This window comes from Vipera berus (assembly GCF_964194415.1).
Source record: "Vipera berus genome assembly, chromosome: 8".
NCBI classification, from domain to species: domain Eukaryota; kingdom Metazoa; phylum Chordata; class Lepidosauria; order Squamata; family Viperidae; genus Vipera; species Vipera berus.
The window spans coordinates 15389058-15414233 of NC_138211.1; the positions used below are offsets into that span (position 1 = coordinate 15389058).

The 25176-nt window shown below is 39.6% G+C and overlaps 1 protein-coding gene across 3 annotated transcripts in view; it reads right to left on the reverse strand.

Annotated features, from left to right (window-relative positions):
- PPP2R2A (protein phosphatase 2 regulatory subunit Balpha) overlaps positions 1–25176 on the reverse strand; it is a 57150-nt gene that overhangs the window by 7154 nt on the left and 24820 nt on the right. For all 3 annotated transcript variants that reach the window (XM_081333471.1, XM_081333472.1, XM_081333470.1), the window contains exons 3-6: positions 9836–9933; positions 2133–2298; positions 1406–1518; positions 30–207 (exon numbers count right to left, since the gene is read on the reverse strand). In XM_081333471.1, the coding sequence (XP_081189597.1) occupies positions 30–207; positions 1406–1518; positions 2133–2298; positions 9836–9933 (555 nt within the window). The remainder of the gene's footprint in view (positions 1–29; positions 208–1405; positions 1519–2132; positions 2299–9835; positions 9934–25176) is intronic.

A 25176-nucleotide genomic window follows, 5' to 3' on the forward strand; every position in this document is an offset into this window, starting at 1 on the left:
AACAGAAACACACTGATGTAAAAAGATACTAAAACTTCTATCTGTGATTTCTAGATGCCACAAATTAATTCTCAAGTCATCCGCAGACAAGTATGTTTCATAATCACTATTAATGGAGATAGAGTTGATGTGATACGTGTGAGCATTGGCAAATATTCTTCGAGGGCTGGCTTCCACCATGAGATCCATGGGTCTAAATACTGGCACCTGTAAATCAAAAAGATTGGAAAAAAATGTGAGCAATTATGGCCAAATCTGTAGGAGAAGAGCAAGCAAAGCTGGGGGAGGCATTAAACATGTCATCAGTTTAGAGTCGTTACATTGCCACAAACATCCAAATCCACCCACCTCTTAAATTCTTATCTGGCACCAATTTGGACTTGAACCTCAGTTGACTAAATTCTTGTATCTAGGCTTGAATAATAAATCCTTCTGAATTGTAACATTTTGTGATCCTGATTCTTTGCGCCTGACAATAGTTCAGTATCAACAGATTAAAAGGGAGGAAACCAAGACCTCCTTATATTGAAACATCAGAATGGGTTGAGGTATAAAACTGAGCAAAAACAGGACCAGATCATTCAACCCATCCATGCTATGACACCCAAGTCTGCTGTCTCTCACCAGAAATCCCCCAAAGCAATCCCTCTTAAAATCAATTGACCCCAGAATTAAGCAGTGACAGGGTTAGCAAAGTTACAATCCTGCTGATTATATAGAACAGGGGTGTCAAACTGCCGCCCTGTGTGACGTTGCAAGTTTGATGCCTGTGCTATAGAAAATAGATGACAAAGAAGACATCTCCAGGTGTGGTGGGCAGCATGGAAGGAAGGGGAGGGGAGGGGGGAAAGGGTAGGGGAAGGAGAGGGAAAGGGTTATGTGGCTTGAGTCACCAAGACCCACAAAGCCCATAAATGGTTTCCACAGATTTGTGTGTGTGTGTGTGTGTGTGTGTGTAGATAAGTAGATTAGGTAGATAAGTATACACATCAGTAATATACATACCAAAATAAAATTTAAAATGGCTGAAATCTCAAGAAACTGGAATGTCATAGATCTGATTCTTTTCACAGGAGGTCGCACAATAATTTCAGGATGCCCTGTAGCTCAAGACAGCTAATCTGCTTTGTGGTTTCTGGATCCAGGTGCTTCTCTCTTTTGTTTTCCATCCAGAGTTTAACAGTGGCTCAAACAATAGCTTGTTATTTTGGACATCTTAGTGACCATGCTTTAAATCAGATGCCAACTAACTGCAAACTGGCGTTTTACCAAAACTTATTTTTCTGTAGTGGTAGCAGTCTGTAGATTGAGCCGGTAGGGGAAACCACCAGGGGCCATATGTTGCATTTTTCCCAGATGTCATGTTGCAGATCCAAGCTTAAGGAAAAGTAAAGGTGCTACTCACCCGTAAAGTAGTGACTGTAGTGGGGTCTCTATACCGGCCATCTTCCTCTTTCAAGTTGTAGCCTTCCGGCCGTTTATCTCTTTCACTGATTTTCCATAGTTTTATTGTTTTGTCTGAAACACATGGAAGTAACAAGGGCTGTTGACAACCTCCAACTCTTTCACAGCAGAACTGAACACAGAATATATAATATGATTCATGCCTATAAGAACCATGTGGTTAGGTGTAGCTAACAGGGTTGTTCTTTGGAACTTACCACCCTGGTGGCAGTTCAGACCATGTGCTAAGGCTGTTCATTCCAGACACATATTGTGGGTACTGGATAATTAGCACTTTTAACTTGCCTTGGTAGAGCCAACACCTCCATTCCAAGAGATGCCTCCAGCTCTTCAAATGAAATTAAACAAAAGGCCCAAGTTCTCATTGAGATTTCAGCAATATCAAGACAATGGCTTTTGCAAGTTAGAACAGGGGTCTTCAAACTTGGCCCTTTTATGACTTGTGGACTTCAACTCCCAGAATTCCTCAGCCAGTACTTTGTACTTTGCTAAAAGGAGTCGGAAGTCAACACTGTTTTTCCCCCCTTTTCCCTTGTACCTCACACTTCTCTTCCCCTTTCCTTTTCCCTCCTTTAATCCCCTATTTCTATTTTTTCTTTGTATTTTGTATTTTATATATTAAATAAAAAAAGATATAAGGAAAAACAAGTTAACAAAGGGAGTCTTACCATTCGTAGACAATAAAAATTGAGCAGCATTTTTCTGGGGTAACCACCTAATTTTGTTGACTTTTTCTTCAATTTCTAAGCTTTTCAAGTAGTCGAACTCTGGTTCGTGGCTCTGGAAGGTACTGTAAACGTTGTATTCACCTCTGGTGTGAGACTGTAGTTTATTCTGAAAGAGGGTTCAGAAAAATAAGATAAAACATGAGAAATTCAATGGATAACAATTGTAAGTTCATTCTTTCTTATGTGCAATAGAGGTCACAACTCAGCATAGCCGGATGGCACCCTGCGAGACCTGGTGTACACATCATCATTACACATGTCCACTATTGAGCTGAGGAAGATGGGAATTTACAGCCAATTCAAATGTGAGTCATTTGAGGGGCTGTCAAAACATTCAGTTGATCAACTAAACCAGCCTTTTGATAAAATTTGAAGTGATTAGCATATGAATCCAACATCTCTGGGGAGAAAAGAAGACATTTTAAAGCACTTAACTAATGACTGTAATTTGTCTAATCAGCTAAACAAACATTGTAATTTAACCCTGCCTAATGAATGTCCCCATAAATTGGGGAGGAGGTCCTGTTCTCCTGGAGCATCATAGACTAAATGCACAGGGAAGAGTTCTTTTAATGATTATCTGTTCTTCATTACGCTAGGTTATTTTTTTAAAAAAAAAGAAGAAGAAAGAGGGTGACTCAAAACCATAGTTTTACCCCTTTGCAACTTTGAAGAGATATTGGTTGCTAACTTTGAAAAATTTTGACTTACTATCCATCCATCCACTGCATCCCTCTCACCTTTAGGGAAGTGGGTTAGACAGAGTGGACTAGCTCAAAGTCCCCACACCATCTCATACACCTAAGAAAGGATTAATGTTGGGGTTTATTGCACCTTTATCTGAATGTTATAAGCTGCTTCTCAGGCACACAAAGAGATATACAAAAATAAGCACTGGTTTAATAAACTGCGCCATGCAGATAATATCTCAGAGCCAAGGGAAAATAACAGAGGCACAAACCCACTCCTGCTTTTACTGTGACCCATGGCTTGTAAAAACCTGGGGGATTTAGAGGTGAAAGTCTGAAAACAGCCCTGCTTCAAAGTCCCAGCTGCTGATGCCATCTACAACAATGGTGCACAAAGATTGAAAAGATGCCGTATTTCACGAGTTTCATTGTTGCTTCTCAAAGCAAAGTTCCATTAACTGGAAGAGCCTTCTGCTCATGTGCAGAAACCTCTTTCACTTCTTTCTGTGAGCTACATGAAGTGCCAGACAAGGTGCCACATCACCTCTCCTGTCTTTGCCTTGCCGAGCAGAACTTCCCTTAAATGAGATTTATTAAGCATGAGCAACTGATCATTATTAAAGATTAGCCGCCCTTTTTATTAGAAGGGCATTTGAACAACATAATGACTTCCAAGTGTTTAATAACAGGCTAAAAGAGGAAACACTTCATATCTTTGAAAGAGCTTAATATCAGCCCAGATCTTCCTACCATGTTCATAGAGACCATAACATACTTGAATTATCGGTATTTAAATCCCAAATCGTCTCAAGGATACCAAATTGGGAAAAGCTAGGCTAGAAAATCTGGGTTGGGGAATATTGTATCAAACCTCTTGATTTATTCATTAGTGTTTTTCACTCCTTCCCTCCTAATGAAATGTCTTGGGACTTACTTGCCAATTCTACTGTGGGGGTGACCATCTAGATTCAGGCATAACTTATGAGGCAAGATGAAGATGATCTTCTGAGCTCTTGACTAAGCTGTCAGTGTTGGCATGCTAAACTGAATTCCCAACCAGACTAATTAACATTTTATTGGCATGAATCTCACTGACGTGATCAGTTGGGAGACACCAGTCATTTCCTGCCTAGTAGGTCACATGGCCTTGCCACATTCTAACCCAAACAACTCACTGGTAAATGCAATTACAGGTTTGGTGGCATCTGGAGAAGCTTTACTTGGCAGATGGTCCTCAACTGTCTTGGATGCCCTATGGCAGGGGTCTTCAAACTTGGCCCTTTTATGACTTGTGGACTTCAACTCAGCGTGCCTGGCTGAGGAATTCTGGCAGTTGAAGTCCACAAGTCATAAAAGGGCCAAGTTTGAAAAACCCCGCCCTATGGGCTGAAAGGTGGTGTATATAATTCTCAACTTATGACCACAATTGAGCCCAAAATTACGGCTGTAAGTTGTGGTGGTTGTTAATCAGGTTACCATATGACTGTGCCCCTCTATTACCTTTATTGCAGTGGTCATTAAGTGAACACGGTGGTTGTTAAGCAAAATCTTTGTAGAAATGATTTTTTTCTAGAAATCAGAAGAGACACCAATTTCCGGCAAACGTCATGTGACTGAAGGATGTGGCAAATGGCCGTAAAGACAGGTCAATTGTCAAGCACCCAAAATGTGACTGTGCAACCATGCTAGATTTGGGGGAGGGAGGGGGAACAGCTGTTCAGAACTTCAAAACCATATCGTAAGTAGCTCTGGGATGGTCTGTCAAAACCATGCCATAAGTTCAAATGGTCGTAAGCGCCAGGTGGTAAGTTGAGGAGTATCAACCTTCATTCATTCAGACATTCATTCCCCAAATTGGATCTCAATTGCCAGAATTCGTGGCCATGCTATGCTGGCTGGGCTCAGTTTTCAGGGCCACCCAAGTTGGGAACTAATTTAGGATGTTGCCTAATGTCAAGACCATTTAGTATGTTTAGCATGCTTTATTTATTTATGGTCACAGATCAAAATAAGCCCTGGATAATTAAATATTTACCTCTTCCCTATGAAACCTGATTCTGGGTGTATAAATCACCCATTTGCACCTATAACAGGGTGTCTATTTTCCAAGGGCAAATACCTGCCCAGAACCCAATGGATTTTCAGTGATTCTTCAGGCGAATGTAGAAAACTCTTTATGGTTTGCAAAGGAAAGAAAAAAAATCAGTATCTGAGGAATTTGGGGATCTTACCTGCAACTTTTCTCCCTTTTGGGTGTTTCAAATATTATTTAAAGGCAAAAAAAAAGGATTGCTATGCTTAGCAGAGACTGGACACCACAACATTGTTATAGCTCTTATTTTTCTTTTTTTTTAAAAAAGCAAGTAGTTCCACTGCTGAATTTTCGTAAACAGCTTTAAGTTGCCAATCTCCTAAACAAATCTCACAAGGTACTATTTATAATCAAAATGAGAAAATATTTACTGTATTAATGATAGATCATAATTGAGTGCACCAACAGAAATCTTAATCGATATAACACAAGTAGAAATTTAAATATCTAAGTAAGAAACGCTAAATAAAAAATGCTGAGAAATTCTACAAATAAAATGTTTTATTAGAATTTAACCAGCAAGTCAATGTTTTAATAAAGAATTGCCCAGAATAAAGGAAGAGGTATGTTAAAACGAGGTAGAAAATCCTTCCCCCTTCCCAACAATTAAATTACTCTGATAGTTACAAAGGGAGACCATGCTTAAGATTTACATTCGTAGTGAAGAGCATAAATAGGTTTTGTATAACAAAAGACCTGCCCAGTGACATCATCCTTATAAAAAAAAGGAAAAAGTCAACAAAGGTCACCCTGATATTTTTCTGGAAAGCTCTGAAGACATGGTTCTGTCAACTGGCCTGGAAAGACTAGGTTGCCACAAAGCCCATCAAGTGGTTGGTGCCAATCTATCAATATCTCAGGGGCTGCCACAAAGAAGAGGGAGTCAAGCTATTCTCCAAAGCACCTGAAAGCAGGACAAGAAGCAACGGATGGAAACTAGTCAAGGAGAGAAGCAACCTAGAACTAAGGAGAAACTTCCTGACAGTTAGAACAATTAACCAGTGGAACAACCTGCCTCCAGAAGTGGTGAATGCTCCAACAGTTTTTAAGAAGAGATTGGGCAACCATTTGTCTGAAATGGTATAGGGGTTCCTGCCTGAGCAGGGGGTTGGACTATAAGACCCATCCCATCCCATCCCATCCTCGTCAAGAAAGCAACCAAGCTCAGAGAGCACCAAGGACTCCTCATTTCAATCCTGAGCTACAATTATTCTCCTTTATTGGTATCCATATTACATTCATCTATGAAACATCAATTAGCATATCAAGAAACAGCTGGAGCTAGTTTGACATCTGAATCTTACAAGAAGTGTTTCCAATAACTCAGCAAGGACTGATCATTGGTGTCTTGGGATATATCCAGATACCCTGGATGCCCCCAAGCAAGAACCAGCATAATAACTAATATTCTTTTTGTCATTTTATAGATTAAAAGGGAAATATGGGGTAGGCTGACTGTATTGAGTGACTTGTCCCCAGCACTGTGACCACGAGGTGGCACTAGTGACTAGAAGATTACCTTAAGTCTACATGAAGGACAAACTCATAACTTCCCCACTCCTAAGAAGTCTATACAGCACATAAATTATTTTATATCTCCTAGTATTTCTTTCAGAAGAATGTATCAATTAATACAAACAGAGACTTGATGTCATTTTAAACTGAATATTTTTGAATTAATGTACAACAAGCAACAGAACTGTTATATGTTGTTTCCTTGCACACACACGCGCACACACACATACACACACACACAGCTTACAATATCAAATCCTCTCTGTTACAAGATCTACTGTTCAGGTATTTACATTTTCCTGAAAGAACGCAAGCAAATTATCTCCACTCCAGGTACTGTCCCCAAAATCAAAAGTATGAAAGGTTAATGTCTTCCTTCTAACAAGACAGTAAAAACATCGCATAAGTTGCTTCATTTTTGGCTTAATGGTTGAGACGTGAGTGGTATGCAGGAAGGCAAACTGCCTTCATTAAATTCCACCCTTGATGTCTCTGTGACCTCCTAGAGCAGATGAGAAATAGATCCAGCTCCTGGACCAGAACCAGTTTCCTATCCTTATTGCATTAACTTAGTCTCCATGGAAAATGTCCATTTGGATAACAGTATTAAACTTAGCATTTCACACACATTCTCCAATGTACAACCTGAAATGTAAGAGAATTTAAGAACCAGGTGTAAGAGAAAAGGAGGCTAAGGGTGGAGTTAAACAAGATTAATGTCAGATGCAAAGGGTCAGGACCACAGGTTAAGTTGCAGCCCATAAGATTTATTTAAGCCTATAAACAAGAATCTAGTCAACTAATGGTCAGCATTAAACTGGCCTGAGATAAAGGTCAATAGATTCAAGGAAGATTAGACTTGGATCATTTGTGGTAACGTAAGGACTCTAAGCTGATGACATGTTTAACTCTAACCTCCAGTTCTGCCTGCTCTTTTCCTACACTAAAAGAGGACATGCAAATCCTCTGAGCTCTCTGCATATCACTGACTTAGGCCCAGCTCTAGCAAGGATACCACTTGAACCTAAGGGCAAGGATGTCAACAAGAAGCTTTCTGCATAGGCAAATCTAGCTTTTGGATGCGAAAGATTTCCAGAAGGAGGAGGTTAGTTCTTCCCAGTTCTACCTAATTTGTTGCTATAAATAGTACAGTTAGTCCTCAATGTATGGCACAATTAGGGCCAGAATTTTCATTGCTAAGCAAGGCTATTGTTAAGTGAGAGGTGCCCAATTTTATGACCTTTTTTTTGCTATGGTTGTTAAGCAGGTCACTGTAGTAGTTGTTAAGTGATTCATTCCAGCTGGTTTTCCCCCACTGGCTTTGCTTGTTGGAAGCTAGCTGGGGAAGTCGCAAATGGCACTTGTGTGACCTAGGATGCTGCAACTATCATAAATAGCACTGGAATTTTGATCACCTGACTGTAGGGATGTTGCGATGGTCGTAAGAATGAGAACTGGTCATCAGTCACTTTTTTCAGTGTCATTTTGACTAGTCGCTAAAAGAATGGTTGTAAATTGAGGACTACTCCTACAACCCAGATTAAAATCATTAAAATCTCATCCAAGGACTTTTCGTCCTTGATGCAGCAGGGTCTTCAAACCTGGCTGAGGAATTCTGGGAGTTGAAGTCCACAACTCATAAAAGGGCCATGTTTGAAGACCTCTGAGTTGTAACATCCTATTTAAAAAGCTTTCACTTTCACAGTTGCACACAAGGAACACTAATAATTGCTGGAGCCTTCTATGCAACAATTGGAGAGTATCTAAAGACTCGCGACTTCTGAAGGCCACCTTTTGTGGGCAAACTTGTCAGATACTTTCAATGATGCTTAATGAAAGCCTGGGGAGAACACTTGCTATTCAAGAGAGAAATCTCTTCCATGCCCACATGTGTTCAATGCCTGGATAGTATATGAGTGCTACTTACTGTGGGAGGAAGCCAAAGTAGGGCATTCTATTATGGGCACAAATCTGAGTCTGGAGAAGGATGTTAACAGAACAAAAGAACATTATGTCGAAACTTGAGCATCATCAACAAGCCCCCCCCCCCAAAAGGCTTTGTTTTAATAGGCTATGTGTAATGGCCTGTATCTAGATGACCGTGATGTGATGAAAAGGACATATATGTGACAGATTACAAAGTCAACAGCAGAGAAAATGCTTCCTCTAGTATCAGAGGATTGCTTTATGCAGCACAGGAATCTCTCAGCCAGAGGTCTTCAGGATTTTTTTTTTAATCCCATTTATATCCCGCCCTTCTCCGAAGACTCAGGGCGGCTTACAATCTAAGAAGCACAAATCAATGTGCTTAGCAATAGCCTTCATTCTATGTATATGCCTGCTTATTAGGGCTTTCACACACACCCCAAGCGGCATTATTACAAAGTCAGCTTAATTGCCCCCAACAATCTGGGTCCTCACTTTACCTACCTCGGAAGGATGGAAGGCTGAGTCAACCTTGAGCCTGGTGGGATGCGAACCTGCACTAATTGCAGGCAGCTGGTGTTACTTAAGGAGGCATTAGCCCACTGCTCCACCAAGGAATATTCAACCATGCCAACTGGCATACAGTATATGGAAGTTGGACAGCCGCATTCAAAGAACTCTGCTTTGGGATCAACGGAAGGCACATTTCAAAGTTTAATTTGGTCCATTCCCCAGGAGCATCTGAATGAAAACATCAACTAAGGAAAGAGAGCCCTAGTCATATCAGAGGCATGGTTCCACACTAAGCTACATCCCACCACCAGTTACCCTGCCCTGATCCCAAAAGGAATTGGATGTCTCCTCTTGACCAACTCTTATCCTAATTTTTTTTAACTAAAGCTTGCTGTATAAGCCACAGTTATTGGGATTTGTGCATCAGACAACAGCAGAAACCATGTGGTGCCTCAAGTAACAACCCTCATCACATGTGCCAGAAATTCCAGGCCCCATTAAGGTAGTAAGTCAAGGACAACCTGTACTTATTTTAATATTAAACATAAAGGTTCCTAAGAAATCAAATCAAATCATTCATTTCCTATTGGCAGATCACACTGGCCTTTCTTTTGGCTTAAAGCAAGCAAAAAACAAACAAACCCAACAAACATATGTAATTCTACAATTCTGTTTGTCACTATTTCCTGTAATTCTACCTACACAGGTCCAAGTGAATGCAATGGAATTACTATGTGAACAGGCACAACACAACACTGCATTTGTAATGGTGAGGAAAAACTTTTGACCTTTTATTTTTTGTACTTACAACTCAAATCATATCAAATAGGGCAAGTGGCACTTCTATGACTAAATCAACTCTACTTTGGAGCAACCACATTAAAACAAGGAGAAGATGAAAACCTTACCTCTTGCTCTTGTTGAAATATGACAACTCTACCGCCTTTGTCTCCCGTCGCTAGCAATTCTCCAGAATGATTAAATTCTACCGTAGATATGATGTCAGCTGTACAATAAAGAGCAAAAAGACACAGGTTAGCATTCTCAACAAACATTCAAGCTAGGTACTTGCATTGTGGACTTGGTAGAAGTGGGACAGGAAGACTATTGATGCTTCTGAACTATGGTGTTGGGAGATTCCTAAGAATGCTGGGACAGACCGGAAAACAAACCAATGGGATCACTGAACAAATCAACCCAGAGATCTCACTCGAGGCATGAATCACCAGGATCAGAGAATTCTACTTTGGACACATCGTGCAAAGATCTAGCTCTCTGGAGAAGGCTCGAATGCTGCGAAAAGTAGAAGGAAAGAGAAGAAGCAGCAGCAAGGTAGATAAGATCCAGTTAAATAGTCATGTGGATGCACCATCAGAAGACCTGAAAGACTGGGTTAGAGTCAGGGACAAGAAATCAAGAACCAGGATAGAGTTCAAAATTACTACAAATTTATTTCATGCTACCTTTACACAAAAATGTGAACTACTAATGGTCAAGGCAAATTGATGCCAGATAAGTCAATGGGCTTCAAGGGAGGGGGCTGGAATTAGGACTCTCACAGGGGAGTAGAGACTCCAAATTTGATACACACACCTCTCAGGCTCAGCCTGCTTGTCTCCTTCAGTTAGGAGAAGATCATCATACAGAATATTGATGTATAGGATGATTAAGAGTTGACACTGACTCAATGGCACATAATAGTCAAAATAAGCACAATGGCTGAGCAGAGGTTCTAGGAATGTAGGTGCCTGTATCCTGGTTGTTCCCGTTTTAGGTTACTCTCATCTATGCAATTAATCACACATGCCAGATATGTCATCTAACTAGTGCTTCTTTTACATCCCTTTTAAGGCAAGATTCCTAAATCTAAAGCAAAACTTGGTTTAGGTATCGTTATTTATAAATGTCCACAACAACTAGGAGCCCTGGTTCTGACAGAATACCAAAATAAAGATTTCTGCTTTGTGGGGTAAGTCAAAGAGGAATGAGTACATTGTAGGTAGCACCTGCAGGTTCACTAAAATCCTGGTTTACTGATCCATGCTTGCATGGGTATTACAGACGTTTGCAGTGTAATAAAGCCAACCATTTCCTCCTGACAAGAGATGAAAACGCAAAAGTTAACATCTCTAATCAATATGTTGAATGATCTTGAATAAACCATTACATGATGGTATCACTCACCTTACCCAAGCTGGTTGCAGAAATAAAGGGGAAGCAGATACAGGTAGTCCTAGATCAGGGGTAGGCAACAACCTTGGCTCTTTTATGACTCGTGGACTTCAACTCCGAGAATTCCTGAGCCAGTCCACGAGTCATAAAAGAGCCAAGGTTGCCTACCCCTGTCCTAGACTTACAACAGTTTGTTTAGTGACAAATTTACAACAGCACTGAAAAAAAGTGACTTATGAGGCAATCCAACATTTTAAAACTGAAAGTAGTTGAAGGGAAATTCAGCCTCTTTTCAGGAATATAACTCATCCATATATTGGTTAAAGGCGATACTGATTCTTAGAAATGCTTACCAAATAGTTTCCACACTGACATTAAGCTAACACAAGTCAATTGAATACAGTCCTTCCCCTTTCTTAAACCACATTTATTTAAACTGTGGCTTGCAAATAAATTGCTTTTCACAAAACGTGCTAAGTCAAAACTGATCCATGGTTTATGGCTTAGTGCAGGGGTAGGCAACCTCGGCTCTTTTATGACTCATGGACTTCAACTCCCAGAATTCCTGAGTCAGCAGCTGACTCAGGAATTCTGGGAGTTGAAGTCCATGAGTCATAAAAGAGCCGAGGTTGCCTACCCCTGGCTTAGTGTCAAGGTCCCCAACTATTCCTTCCAACCAACAGTTTAAAAAAGGGAAGCTGGCAAGTAACAGAGCTTCCAGCATCCCCTTTATATCCAAGAATCCTACTGAAATTTTACAAAAATGTTTATTTGGAAGGATGTCAAAAGAAAAAGGATAAAGTGGGAGTGGGAGCTAGACTGTACACTATTCTGGTAAGCATTGCATTGCATACCAGCTGTTTTCACAAAGAGGCAGCAGATCTTCTCAGGAGATGTTTTGAAGACCATCCACAATGTAGCCTCAAAATGCCCCAGGCCTTAAGACAAATTTAGCTCTCCTGGCAGTTATTCTGATTTTGTGTAGCAGCACAAAAGACCTACCAGATCCTGATGGGCCAATCTTTCACTATGCCTTCTGCGTAACTAATACATTTAAAATTTAAATATTTTAGATGTATTGCCATTTTAGATGTATTCATATTTTAATATAATTTTAGTTTTTACATCATAAATATAGGCTGACCCTAGACTTCCCTTATAGATGTTAAACAATCCCACTTCCACTCCCATTGTATCCCCACCCCACCCCACTATCCTAGCTATTTCCTGGTTAATTTTAATGTATTTGTCTTACGGTTTTAATCTTTTACAGTATTGTTTTATATTGTAAGCCACCCAGTGTCGCAGGACAGCAAGATGGGCAGCGAATAAATTTAACAAATAAATAAAGTTGCTTTAGTAATGTATTCTGACTCTCTCTTAAACTTTATTTTATCATCTACATTTATTAAGATAAATCATTCATCCGTTCATTCATAAGAGCACTCTGCTTGTAATGGTCTCCGACCACAATGAACTGAACTGATTGATTGATATTCTGGCAGCTGCTTCTATGCTGCAAATGGCTCGTTTTTTAAGATGCCACCTCTGCATACTGTTGAAATGATATAACGTTTGCTCTCCTTCCCATGCTGTGGGTAGATCAGGGTTCCACACCTAGCTAGCATTGTCCAAATTGTGAGAGTAACCAAGTCCCCAAACATTATTTCTTAGTTTTATTCCAAGTATGGCACCCTTCCACACCGGTGCTTGCAACTCAATAGAGCCATGCTGGGAAATAAACTCAGGAAGAGGGGGTGAAAGCCGCCCTTTCCACCAGTCATCATCAGTTGACATCAAAATGCCAACAGCATCTTAAATACTACTAGCAACTCTGGTGTGGGGGGGTTTGGTGGGTGTAAATTATTAATTGCTCACTTCCTTATCTTACTTCCTTTTCAAAGCATGCTTTCTTTGTAAGAATCTCAAGAGTCCTTACAATCATACAAGGGTTTAAGGAAAGCAGGGAACAATCACAAGGGAAAAACAGCTCAACAACATGTAGCAACTGCTCAAACATTGCTTGGGTGTCTTCCCATTTCACACTTCAGGAACCACAGGTACAAAATAGGCACCCTCCTTTTCTATCACACACATACACATACCTGTTCTTCACAATCCTGCAGCCAATGAGGAAGAAGCGGAGAAAAGAGGCAAAAAAAAAAAATTCAAGCTGTTGCTTATTCTCTAGAATTGGCCTTTGCTGTCATTACCAATTTTGGCTTTTTCTTACAAACTGCACAACGTAGCAATTGGTGTTCTCACAGGTATGCAATGAATCAAATCTCAAAGGACCATAGGATAAAATGCAAATGAAAAATCCAAGAGCCATAGGGGACTGGAAACCCTTTCAACATCTGACCTAGTATAAAATAAAGAGGTCCTAGGCAGTTCGTTGGTGAACAATAATGCGCACAGGAAGAAGAGGAGAAAAGGAAAGAGCAAAAACAACAATTCCCCCCCCCTTTCTCAACACACATTTCGTAAACTCTCAAATCCAAGTTGCCAGAAGGTGCAGGATTTCTAGGTCTCAAAACATAAGCAGAGTCATAAAGGACCTTATTTATTGTCCACAAAGAAAGGAGAAACGAATCTAGAAATAAGATACAAGTAGCCATTGGCTTGTACCTGGTCACCTAGTGGCTACTCAAAGTTACAACAGACCTCCCCAGAGCTACTTAAGACCCAGATTCCAAACGCACACACACACACACGCTTAGGTGACGTGATTGCATTTTGGGTGCCTGGTATAATGGGTCAGTAATCACAGCCACTTGCACTGTCACTTTATGACTGCTGCAAAAAAAGTAGTAAAATTTGACATGGTTATGTGCTGACTCATTTTATGACTTTTTTCTGGGCTTAATTATAATCTTAAGTCGAGGACTACCTGTGTATGTTTCATAAAAAAAATTAAGATTACTAGATCTCTTTCAAATTCCAATCTGATATAAATACCCCTCCCTCCCTCCGCCCTCTGTCTCCCCCCCCCTCTCTTTTTCCTTGTGAGCTTCATAGCTTGTAGTACTGGGGCCACAGGCCAAAGTTGCTTCCAGAAGATCCAGCTGAGCGTTTTAAAATGACACAGGCATGAACCAATTAGAGAAACGATTAAAGACACAATCAGAAAGCAACCACATTCACCCCATTTCATGTCAATTACCTTTAAAAGTAAACCACATGGCATCGATTTTCATTTTTCAGCGAGCAACTCCACCTATTTCGAGTGAATTTATCTTCGAGGTAGGGCTGCGAGGGTCAAATACCTCCATCGCCTTTTTTGCTACTTGCCTGGATGATCAAATATGGAGAGAGGGGAGTTTTTCTAAGCCCCATCTTAACGATTTCTTGGGCAACCAAATGAAAGCTCTGCTTCACTCTTTCTCACTGACCCAAATATGTCAGATTTTTTTCCCCTCTATCACATCAACTGCCCCCACCCCACCCAATGAGTGAGGTCTGCAATATTTTCACACGCAAGAGTAAAAGGGGATGCAAATGTGAATTTCACTCTTTGCTGTGTTAAAAAGTAATGCTTCCCTTTTTTAAAAGATCTAAGAATGCATGGCAACTTGAGTCTAATTTTTTAAAAATTAAAAAAATTAATTTTTTAGGTTTCTAGAAATTTACTCCTGCTAATAAACTGTTTTGCAAAAGCATATTTTGGTGCAATAGTAAAATAAGTTCCGTTAAATCAGCAGGGCAATTGGAAAAATGGGGCTGTATGTATATGTAAGCAAACTTCGGTGCCCGTAGTTGTCATTCAGTCTTAATATAGATGCATAATGCTATGAAAGCCAACTTATTGACAGCTGAAGAATGATTGAAGACTACCAAATTGTTTAATTAGTTCAAAATGACCTTGAAGACAGCAACTGAGCAGTGCAGTGCAGTGAGTCAGGAGAATACATGCTTTAGAGAGTCTTTTGAAGGAAGGCTAGAGACAGAATAGAAAAAAATATTCTTAGATAATTACGACACACAGCTCCATCTATAATTGCAGGACAGCTTTATTACGAACAGCCCAAACTCGGTATATTCAAAAGCTTTTATTGGTTTATGCTACTTTAGCTGTTCTGAATAAACTATAAGGTTGGGGGTTTTTTAGCCATGGTTCAAAATATCTGTGGTTGCTTTTAATAGTTCTAGGAAATCTCACATGTCTATGAAATATTCTGCTTCTGAAAGCTTGTGCTAGATTAAAATTGATTGGAATTGCAACTGGTCTTGAATACAGGTAGTCCTTGACTTATGAGGACAGCTGTGCTCAACACTTCTGTTGTTAAGTGAGACATTTGTCAAGTGAATTTTGCCCCATTTTGCAACCTTTCTGGCCTCCACTGTTAAGCGAATCGCTGCAGTTAGATAAGTTAGGAACCTGGCTGTTAAGTAAACCTGGCTTCCCCCATTGGCTTTGCTTGTCAGGAGGTCGTAAAAGGGGATCACATGACTCCAGGACACAGCAACGGTCATAAATATGAACCAGTTGCCAAGCGTCTGAATTTTCATCACGTGATCCTGGGGATGCTGGAAAGGTCATAACTGAAAAACGGTCATCAGTCGCTTTTTTCAGTCCTGTTGTAACTCTGAATCGGGCATAATTATTTAATGTTTCTTAACTTTTGTACTTTGTATTTTGATATTTATTGCCCTGTACACCGCCCTGAGTCCTTCGGGAGAAGGGCGGTATAAAAATTTAATAAATATAAATATAATATAAATATAAACAAACTGTTGTAAGTCAAGAATTACCTGCGTTTTTAAGAGAGGCTCATTTTTCCCCAGTCTAGAGAAAGTGTTTATATTGTTTAGATCAGCGTTTCCCAACCTTAGGAACTTGAAGATGCGTGGACTTCAACTCCCAGAATTCCCCAGCCAGCTATGCATAGCTGGCTGGGGAATTCTGGGAGTTGAAGTCCACGCATCTTCAAGTTCCTAAGGTTGGGAAACGCTGGTTTAGATCACACTTCATCACTCATGGAACAAATATGTATGTCCTACAGACCCGTGTGAGGTCCAGCAATATAGTGTGCACCCATTTACTACTTAGTAATCTGAGGAATTTCGGAGGACATTTAAGAGGTCAATTACCTTTTTCATCCACAAATTTGGCAACCATTCAAATTTGCATTACCTTTATGTCCTCCAACTAAACCTAGCAGGCATCTTGAACTGCTGCTCCACTCTTTCCTTCTATTTAATTCCTCCAGATCAGGCTTATACCCAAAATAATGAATTGTACCAAAAAAAAAAAGGAGAGAAAAAGAGAGAGAAGCTTGTACGCAACATCACAACTAAAAGTTACAAAACCGTTAGAATCTAGTTTCTGAAATACAAGCAATTTTAAATTCAGATTCAAACACCCCCCCCCCCAATCTACAGACAAAGCTTCAGGTGATTTATCGCAACAGAAAAAAATAACTCAGGCACCATTCGATTTGAAAAATATCAGTTTAATCATCTGATAAATGTATGACAACATACTCAAAGCAGCCAATACATAAAATAAAACAGCCAGAGCAAGCAGGCAAGGCCAGCATGCGAAAGCAAAGAACTCACCATTAAAAAAATAGTGCATTCTCATACTTTGGTCAAAGTAACCAGCAGCCATCAAGGCACTGATGTTCAACGGGGCAGCTTTAATTGCGTGTGAGAACTGACACCGGAAGCATTTTATCTTCTGCAGGGCACTGATTTGCTTGGATATTTTCATCTGTGTTAACACCCTGGCTGCCAAGCCAAACAAATGCAAGCCTCTCCTTTGAAGGGGTAACTGGTATTTCAGTGGCAATGATAGCAGAGGTTATTTTTGTCCTTCAAGTGCTGCAACGGAGAATCCAGAAGAGGACACACCGCATTCAATTCACAGTGCTTTGTCTTTCCTTCCACCGTGCTATAGGGGGGGGCTACAGTCTGTAATTTGGGGGGAGGATTGCAGCCCCATAACCTAACTCACATCAGTGCTTGCTGGTTTTTTACTATGAGGTAAGCAAGAAGAGAAGAGGAGGGAGGACAAAGGATTAATGCACCTGGAGTTTGTTGTGCACTGTCCTACACTTGAGTGTGTTCTCCTTTAGACCGAAACCACTCACAGATGAAATAAGGTCATTTCAATGGAAAGAGCCTGCTAAAATCATACCAAAGAAGCATGTGATCCTTCTGCCTTTTAAGAAAAGACAATTTCCTTTCCTTCCTTCCTATTATATAGTGTCTTAAAAGCATACAGTATGTGACATATGTAAGCTTGGGAATCTAAGGAGATTCAAAAAAAAATCTTGTACTTTTGCTGCAGAATATTACCATATTATTCTTCCACTCTCTTTCATCTCTTATTATACCATCTTATACACACACACACACACACACACACACACACACAGAGAGAGAGAGAGAGAGAGAGAGAGAGAGAGAGAGAGAGAGAGAGAGAGAGAGAGAGAGATGCTTTACCACTTACTCTGCCATCCTTCGATAACTCCTTTCCAAAAATAAAGCATTGCTCAAATCAGGTGAATTCAGCTATTCCATGCAGCCTCTACAAATCAAAGTCGAGGCTTCTGTAGTGTGGAACTTTTAAAACAGTGGAACAGCAGAATCTGAACTGCTAAAAAGTCATCTCTGAAAAGTAATAAAGGAAAGGAACTCACATGCAAGTTATCTGTTCAAGATATGTCCTAAAGCAGTGGGCAACAAGGAAACTGTACACACAAATCTTCCCACCTTGGTCTTCCTTTGGTACTTTCCTGAAACCTGCCCTACCCAACTTATTATTATCTCAAATTCTTTTCCCTGAAATTAAAAAACAAAACGAAATGAAATGAAATGCTACACTGGAATGCTCCAAAATGCCACCCTAAAACATCATTTCAGGAATGTGAATGGATCCTACACTGGTCCTTTAATAGAATAAATTAAAATATGGCCCAGAGATTTGTTTGGAAGTGGGTCTTTCCTGGATAAATAAGAGCAACACTGAGCAGGGGTGGCACAGCGAGCTTCTTGGAAGAATAGAACTCTAGTCGTGAGGACAGCCATCACAGCCCCTTTGTGTGACTGCATTAACGCACTCTTCCAGATCTTCTGATCAGTTAAAAATAGTGCCCATCTTTTCATCTGAGTACAAAAAGGTCCAATTTCACCTAAACTTTAAACTCAAGGGGTACAAAAGTCTCACCTATCTGCACTAAAGGCACACCTAACAGCAGAGAATGAAACCCTAAAGGGGTATGGGCTGCCACAAAGAAGAGGGAGTCAACCTATTCTCCAAAGCGCCCAAAGGCAGGACAAGAAGCAACAGATGGAAACTAATCAAGGAGAGAAGCAACCTGTAATTAAGGAGGAATTTCCTGGCAGAACAATTAATCAGTGGAACAACCTGCCTCCAGAAGTGGTGAATGCTCCAACACTGGAAGTTTTTAAGAAGAGACTAGACAGCCATTTGTCTGAAATGGTATAGGGTTTCCTGCCTGAACAGCGGGTTGGACTAGATGACCTCCAAGGTCCCCCCCACTATTATTGTTGTTGTTTTAAACTTTTATTCATAAATCATGAAACTCAGTCAACTGAACACTCAAATTGACTGGCACCAATGGTTGGCATGGGCTGCTGCCAGCATCCTAGGTATCAACCAGGTATCTCCTTAAAATGTAAGATGTTCCAAGTAGCGCAGGTTTTTTAGCTTTGCTGGAGTTATTGCAGGAAGCTGCAATTTCTTGATGTATTTTGCAAAGTTTTCGGACATAGTTCCCAGTGCCCTGATGACAATGGGTATCAATGTTACGCGTTTCATCCGTAATCGCGCAGTTTCGATGGCCAGGTCGCGGTATTTCGTAATTTTTTCCCAGTTCTTTTTCTTTGACTCTGGCATCTCCTGGTACAGCGATATCAATCAACTGTACGCTTTGGTTCTGTATGACTGCGATATCTGGCATGTTGTGTTCCATTATTATTATTATTATTATTATTATTATTATTATTATTATTATTATTATTATTATTATTATTATTATTATTTCAGAATATTCACAACTGCTAATTTTAACTGCTTAAACCTTTTATAATTCAAGGCTGAAGTCTTTTGCCTGTCTGACAGGTGACCATTTTGAGAAGGTCACTTGGTTGCCCTGTCCTTCAGAGTCAAGATAGGCATGGTATTAACAAGGACCTACAGTGGTAGAAACATTCTGACTGTATATTTCTATTAGACAACATAAGAACTGTCTGGTTATTCTCTCAGAGCTATTTCTTTCTTTACACACGCACAAACACACACACACACACAAACACAGAGAGAGAGTGGGAAAGATTTCAGACTTACTGCTGGCTTTCTGGCATTTACTTCTTTTTTTTTTGTCAAGTCAGGCCAGTAGTGGACAACGGATTCATTTAACAACCACTGCATTTGTTTAATGACCACCACAAAAAAAGGTCATAAAAGGTGGGTCATGTGGGTGACCTGATTTACAACTGTCAATAGTTACAGCCATGATGGGCAGGCAGGTTCCATTATAGATGTAACTCGAGGACAACCTGAAGCCACGTTTTGAAGGAAAAATCGTACCTTCACCAAAGAGCTGCAAAGTTCAAACCAGAATTCCAATGAAGTCAAGAATCGGTGCAGTTGTGTAGGACTGCACGCTTCCTACCAAACACAGAAATGTGAGCCTCTGTTTCAACATAAGCTTGGAGTATAGGTGTCTGTCTCTCTCTTGCAAGATTAACATAGACAGCACAAGCAAATGTGAGTGTGCCTTTAAATGAATTCAAAGAAGTCAACATGCAATTGATTATAAAAGTAACATTATCTGTGGTACACACTCCTTCAAGCTGTAATGTTAATCTAGAGAGTTAATGTAAATGCTTTTGAAGAGGTTATCTTCAAACTGAAACAATGGTGGCCTCTATGGTGGCAATATTTAGGTACTTTTGTTGAAAATGAGCATGGGGACAAGCCTTAAGCTTATGAAAAAGATAGAAGAATTTGGAGAAGTGGCAGGTCTGATCCTTGGTGGAGCAGTGGGCTAATGCCTCCTTAAGTAACACCAGCTGCCTGCAATTAGTGCAGGTTCGCATCCCACCAGGCTCAAGGTTGACTCAGCCTTCCATCCTTCCGAGGTAGGTAAAATGAGGACCCAGATTGTTGGGGGCAATTAAGCTGACTTTGTAATAATGCCGCTTGGGGGGTGTATGAAAGCCCTAATAAGCAGGCATATACATAGAATGAAGGCTACTGCTAAGCTTGTAAGCCGCCCTGAGTCTTCGGAGAAGGGCGGGATATAAATGGAATTAAAAATAAATAAATAAATAGAGAAAAGACCAAAGTGATAACTAAAAACCTTACAGGGAAAAAAAAATCAACTGTCAGAAAAACAGGTCTCCAAATAGTAAAAAAAATAAAATAAATCAAATATTTGAGGATTTATTTAACAGCAAGATGTGCAACAATAAAAGAAGACAATTATGTAAAATTATTAAAACAAATAAAACTAGACTTGGAAAAATGGAAAAACCTACAACTTTCAATGCTGGGGAGAATAGCAACAGTGAAGATGAATATTCTACCGAAAATATATTTTTTTTTATTTCAAACAATACCTATAAGATTGGGGAGGAAACTTTGATGAACTAAATAAATTAATACCGAAATTCATTTGGCAAGGAAAAACAGCTAGAATTAGATTGAAAATGCTTCAAGAAGCGAAAGAAAACGAAAATGAACATGGGAGATGGAGAAGAGAATTCTCCTCTGAATTAATTCTAATATGGCTTCATTGTCAATTTCCCCCTTCCCCACAAGCAATTTTTTTTGTTTTATTACCTGTCAAATTTGCATAGAAAAAAAAAACCTGTAAAACTGATCTGCCTTACATTTTTCTCGGGAACAATGGAATTAAAAAAGTATGGGAAACAGCACTAGTTGGAATGCTAATGTACTTCTTGCTTATTAACAAAATTAACACATGCTTGCTATTGAAGAAAAAAATATCTAAAGGAAGCTTTACTCACATCCACTCCACATTTTTTAGGTATATTAGCTTATTAAAACCTAACAATTGCCTCTATTTATAGACCTAAGTAAATGTTTGTTTGAGGGCATAAATACTGCTGGAGTCGCACAATCAATAAATTTAAATTATGAATTTAAATAATAAATTGCAAATTCTGAAAACCTCCTTATGAATAAATACACCTGAAAACATATATATATATTTCTAAACTATGCAATTCTTTAAAACAAAACAGGTGGGTTTGGGGATTTTTTTTAAATTAAAAATATACAAAATTGTATTTTCTATATGTATTACAGAATGATCATTGCAAGTGTTATGGGATGCAACAGGTATGTAACGTAACTTTAACCTTTGCCTCAATACAACAGCCTCCTGAGAAATCAAGGTTTGAAAAAAGATGGGGAAATAACTTTAGCGCTTACAGATTCAGAGATTGGATTGATACAAACATTGGTCAGTAAGACAGAACAAATAATAGGTTTGGAAGGGACCTTGGAGGTTTTCTAATTCAACTCCCTGATCAAGCAGGAGACCCTCTAACATTCTGGGCAAATGGCTAGCCCAGGGGTCTTCAAACCTGGCCCTTTTATGACTTGTGGACTTCAGCTCCCAGAATTCCTCTGCCAGCATGCCTGGCTGAGGAACTCTGGGAGTTGAAGTCCACAAGTCATAAAAGGGCCAGGTTTGAAGACCCCTGGGCTAGCCAGTCCTCTGGAAAACCTCCAGTGATGGAGCACCCACAAATTCTGGAAGCAAGCTATTCCATTGATTAACTGTTCTCACTGACAGGAAATTTCTCCTTACTTCTAGGTTGGTTTCCTCATTAATGATCTTCCACCCGTTGCCCTAGGACAGGGGCCTTCAAACTTGGCAACTTTAAGACTTGTGGACTTCAACTCCTCAGGGCTGGCTGAGGAATTCTGGGAATTGAAGTCCATACGTCTTAAAATTGCCAAGCTTGAAGACCCCTGCCCTAGGAGCTATTCAGCTGAGATCAGGCTGGTCTCAGATATCGGGACAGGCATGTCAACCCTGCCAGTACAACCAGTGGGATTAACATATGTACACACAGGAAACCCTGGTTCAAATCTCTGCTCAACATGATTGACAGAATGGCTAGGAAGCATGAATGACCTTGACCAAATTTGACAGGGTGACTACAAGGCTAAAATGGGCAGCGACACAGGAACTGTTTGAAGGAAATACAGGAACAGGTTTAGTAATCTAGCTATGAATAGAAGGAACCACAAGCCATGCCAGCTATGTCTCTTCTCCAACAATGAGCAACCGCAGGCTATACTAGCTATGTGTCTTCTTTAACAACATCAATACACTGTAAGCTTGAAGAAGATCTCTCATTGTTAACAAGGCCACTTGCATAAATACTTCGCTACGTATTCAGACTGGTCTTTTTGAATAAAGCAATACTAATAATCTTTAGCCCTGGTAGAAGGATGACATCATTAACAGCATAACATGACTGAATGTCATTTGCATGATCTGATGTGCAAGATACTATTGTGGCTTACGTGTACTTATGGCTGTTTTGCATCAATGGATTTAGCTGAGGCTTGAACCACTTAGGTCAGGGATCTTCAAACTTGGCAACTTTAAGACTTGTGGACTTTAACTCCCAGAATTCCTCAGCCAGCCAGGACTGGCTGAGGAATTCTGGGAGTTGAGGTCCACAAATCTTAAAGTTGCCAAGTTTGAAGACCCCTGACTTAGGTGAATTCATGCAGTAAGTGGGTGATTGTTTCACTGAACTGAACCTGGCAGATGACAACTGACTTAACTTCATTCATCAGCAAGCTTTGACAGCATGCTAGTTAGCTTAAAGTAGTTATTGTGTTTTCCAGGGTTACAACTTATAACAGTTCACTTAGTGACTCTTTGAAGTTACAACGGCGCTGAAAAAAGCGACATATGACCATTTTTCACACTTTATGACCGTTGCAGCATCCCCAGGGTCACGTGATTTACATTCGGATGCTTGACAACTGACTCACATTTATGATGGTTGCCGTGTCCCAGGGTCATGTGATCACCTTTTGCGGCCATATGCAAAATTAACCTTTAATTGATTAGCTCTCTCTTTACCCAAAGAAAAGAAAAACGCATGATATATTTTGACCAAATTTTTAATTAAAAAATAAATAAAATTTGTGGGAAAGACTATTTCCTCAAGGTTTTCATCTGATCTTACAATAATTGCCTTCTTGGAATTTTTTGCTCATGGTTTCAGCACTTGTATTATCCAGTACCGTTGAGTTTCAAGAAGCTCAGAATAACAACTCTCTGGCCTGAGTTACTCAATATATAATAAAGCGGTTTCTTTGGGGTTGACATAGTGTGCTGTACTAGGTCTTATAAGCCATGGCTTATGATTTATCAATGCTGGACAAACCCAAACAATAGTAGTTTATTCAATAAACCATTATTTCAAAAGCCAATGTTTGCATGCTTTCTCTCTCCAGCTGATTTTTTTTTTCAATTTAACATTTGATGGATTTCAGAAAAATCCATCATTTTTCACATCAGCGGTATCTGATCACAATACAAGACAGAGATCGGCCCGTTCATAAATCCAAATCTCTTCCCCATTTCTGGCATTTCTTGGCAAGCTGCTGTACGCTTTTAACGTAAGAGTATGGAATTAATAGTAAGCTGAGTACATCGTATCAGTGATGAATACTATATACAATCAGCCTAATCTTGACATTTCAAATACAGGTATAAAAATTATAAAGAATTTAAAGAAATATGGGTGAATGAACAATATGCAGTTATAGCTCAAAATTACAACTTTCAGGGGAGTATTCATGCTCATATTTTGTATGAAAGCAGCCTTATGGCACCTTGAAAAGTGGACAACAGGGATGTTAAGATTCTGATTTAGCTACCCATTTTGGAGAGGAGATGGATGGAATTAATAAAATGTAAGGGAGCCTAACCTTTTGCAAAAAAAAAACACATTACAAAAATCCTGATCCTTTGCTAACAGCAACTTCAAAGATTAGAGGACGTAAGTGCCAGTGAAATTCAATCTCAAAAATGTATCTGTTAGTCTTTAAGATGCCAGAAGGCACTATCAAATTTGGGGTCTAAGTGAACAAGCTCGCATATACCTTCTCAGAAATATGTATATTCCATGGCTACCATGACACCTACTTTAAAATCCTGTATGTTCATTTACCTGGTCAGTATGCCTAAAATAATAAACAGTGGGAAATATCTTAGTCATCCTCAACTGATCTCAGAAAAGCGAAAGATAGTTAGAACTTTTTAGCATTTGGATAAGACAAGCAGCAATTACCACATCTGTACATCAGATTGAGCAGCAGCAACGTCACCCCACCAAAAAAAGTCCTGAAAGAAAGCAGTGATAAACCATTCTGGTATTGCTACCAAAAAAACCCCTACAGAGATGTGTCCATATAAAACCAAGGCTGACAGGTACAAATAATCAGGACCACACATAAAGATCCAGTTAAGCTGATTTATGGCTCTTGTCTAAACACAAGAATCTAATCAATTAACAGCACTAAATAGATAAGTGTTAAGGAAATTCAAGAGGGATTGGACTTAGACTGTTTGTGGGAATGTAACAGTTCCAGGCTGATTCCTCTCTTGACTCCACCCCCTGTTTCTGCTTGTCCTTCTCCTACAAGGCTCACTTTACAGCAGACAACATTGGTTAACCAAGTCTTAAACATATTTCTCAAGGAATTATTCCAGCTAAATTGAGCGTGGGTTGCCTTCCTTCTATTTAAAACAAACAAGCAAAGCAAAGTCTGAGTTGTTTACAATAAAAAGCAGTATTTGCTTATTTTTGTATCCTATTCCCTTGGAATACTGTTTTATAGTACACACTTTTCAAAGAAAACACATTTAGACTAGTAGTGAGCGTGAACTTCACTGCTGATTTGTGGCGCTCATATAGCTAATGATTTGTGTCAGATCCCACGAAAGGTTACAGCCTGTTCGTCTAAGTTACTGAAGACAAACATAGCTTATCCTGCTGTTCCATTTTTGTCTCATTGCTTTTATGCAATTAAAATGCAGTACAT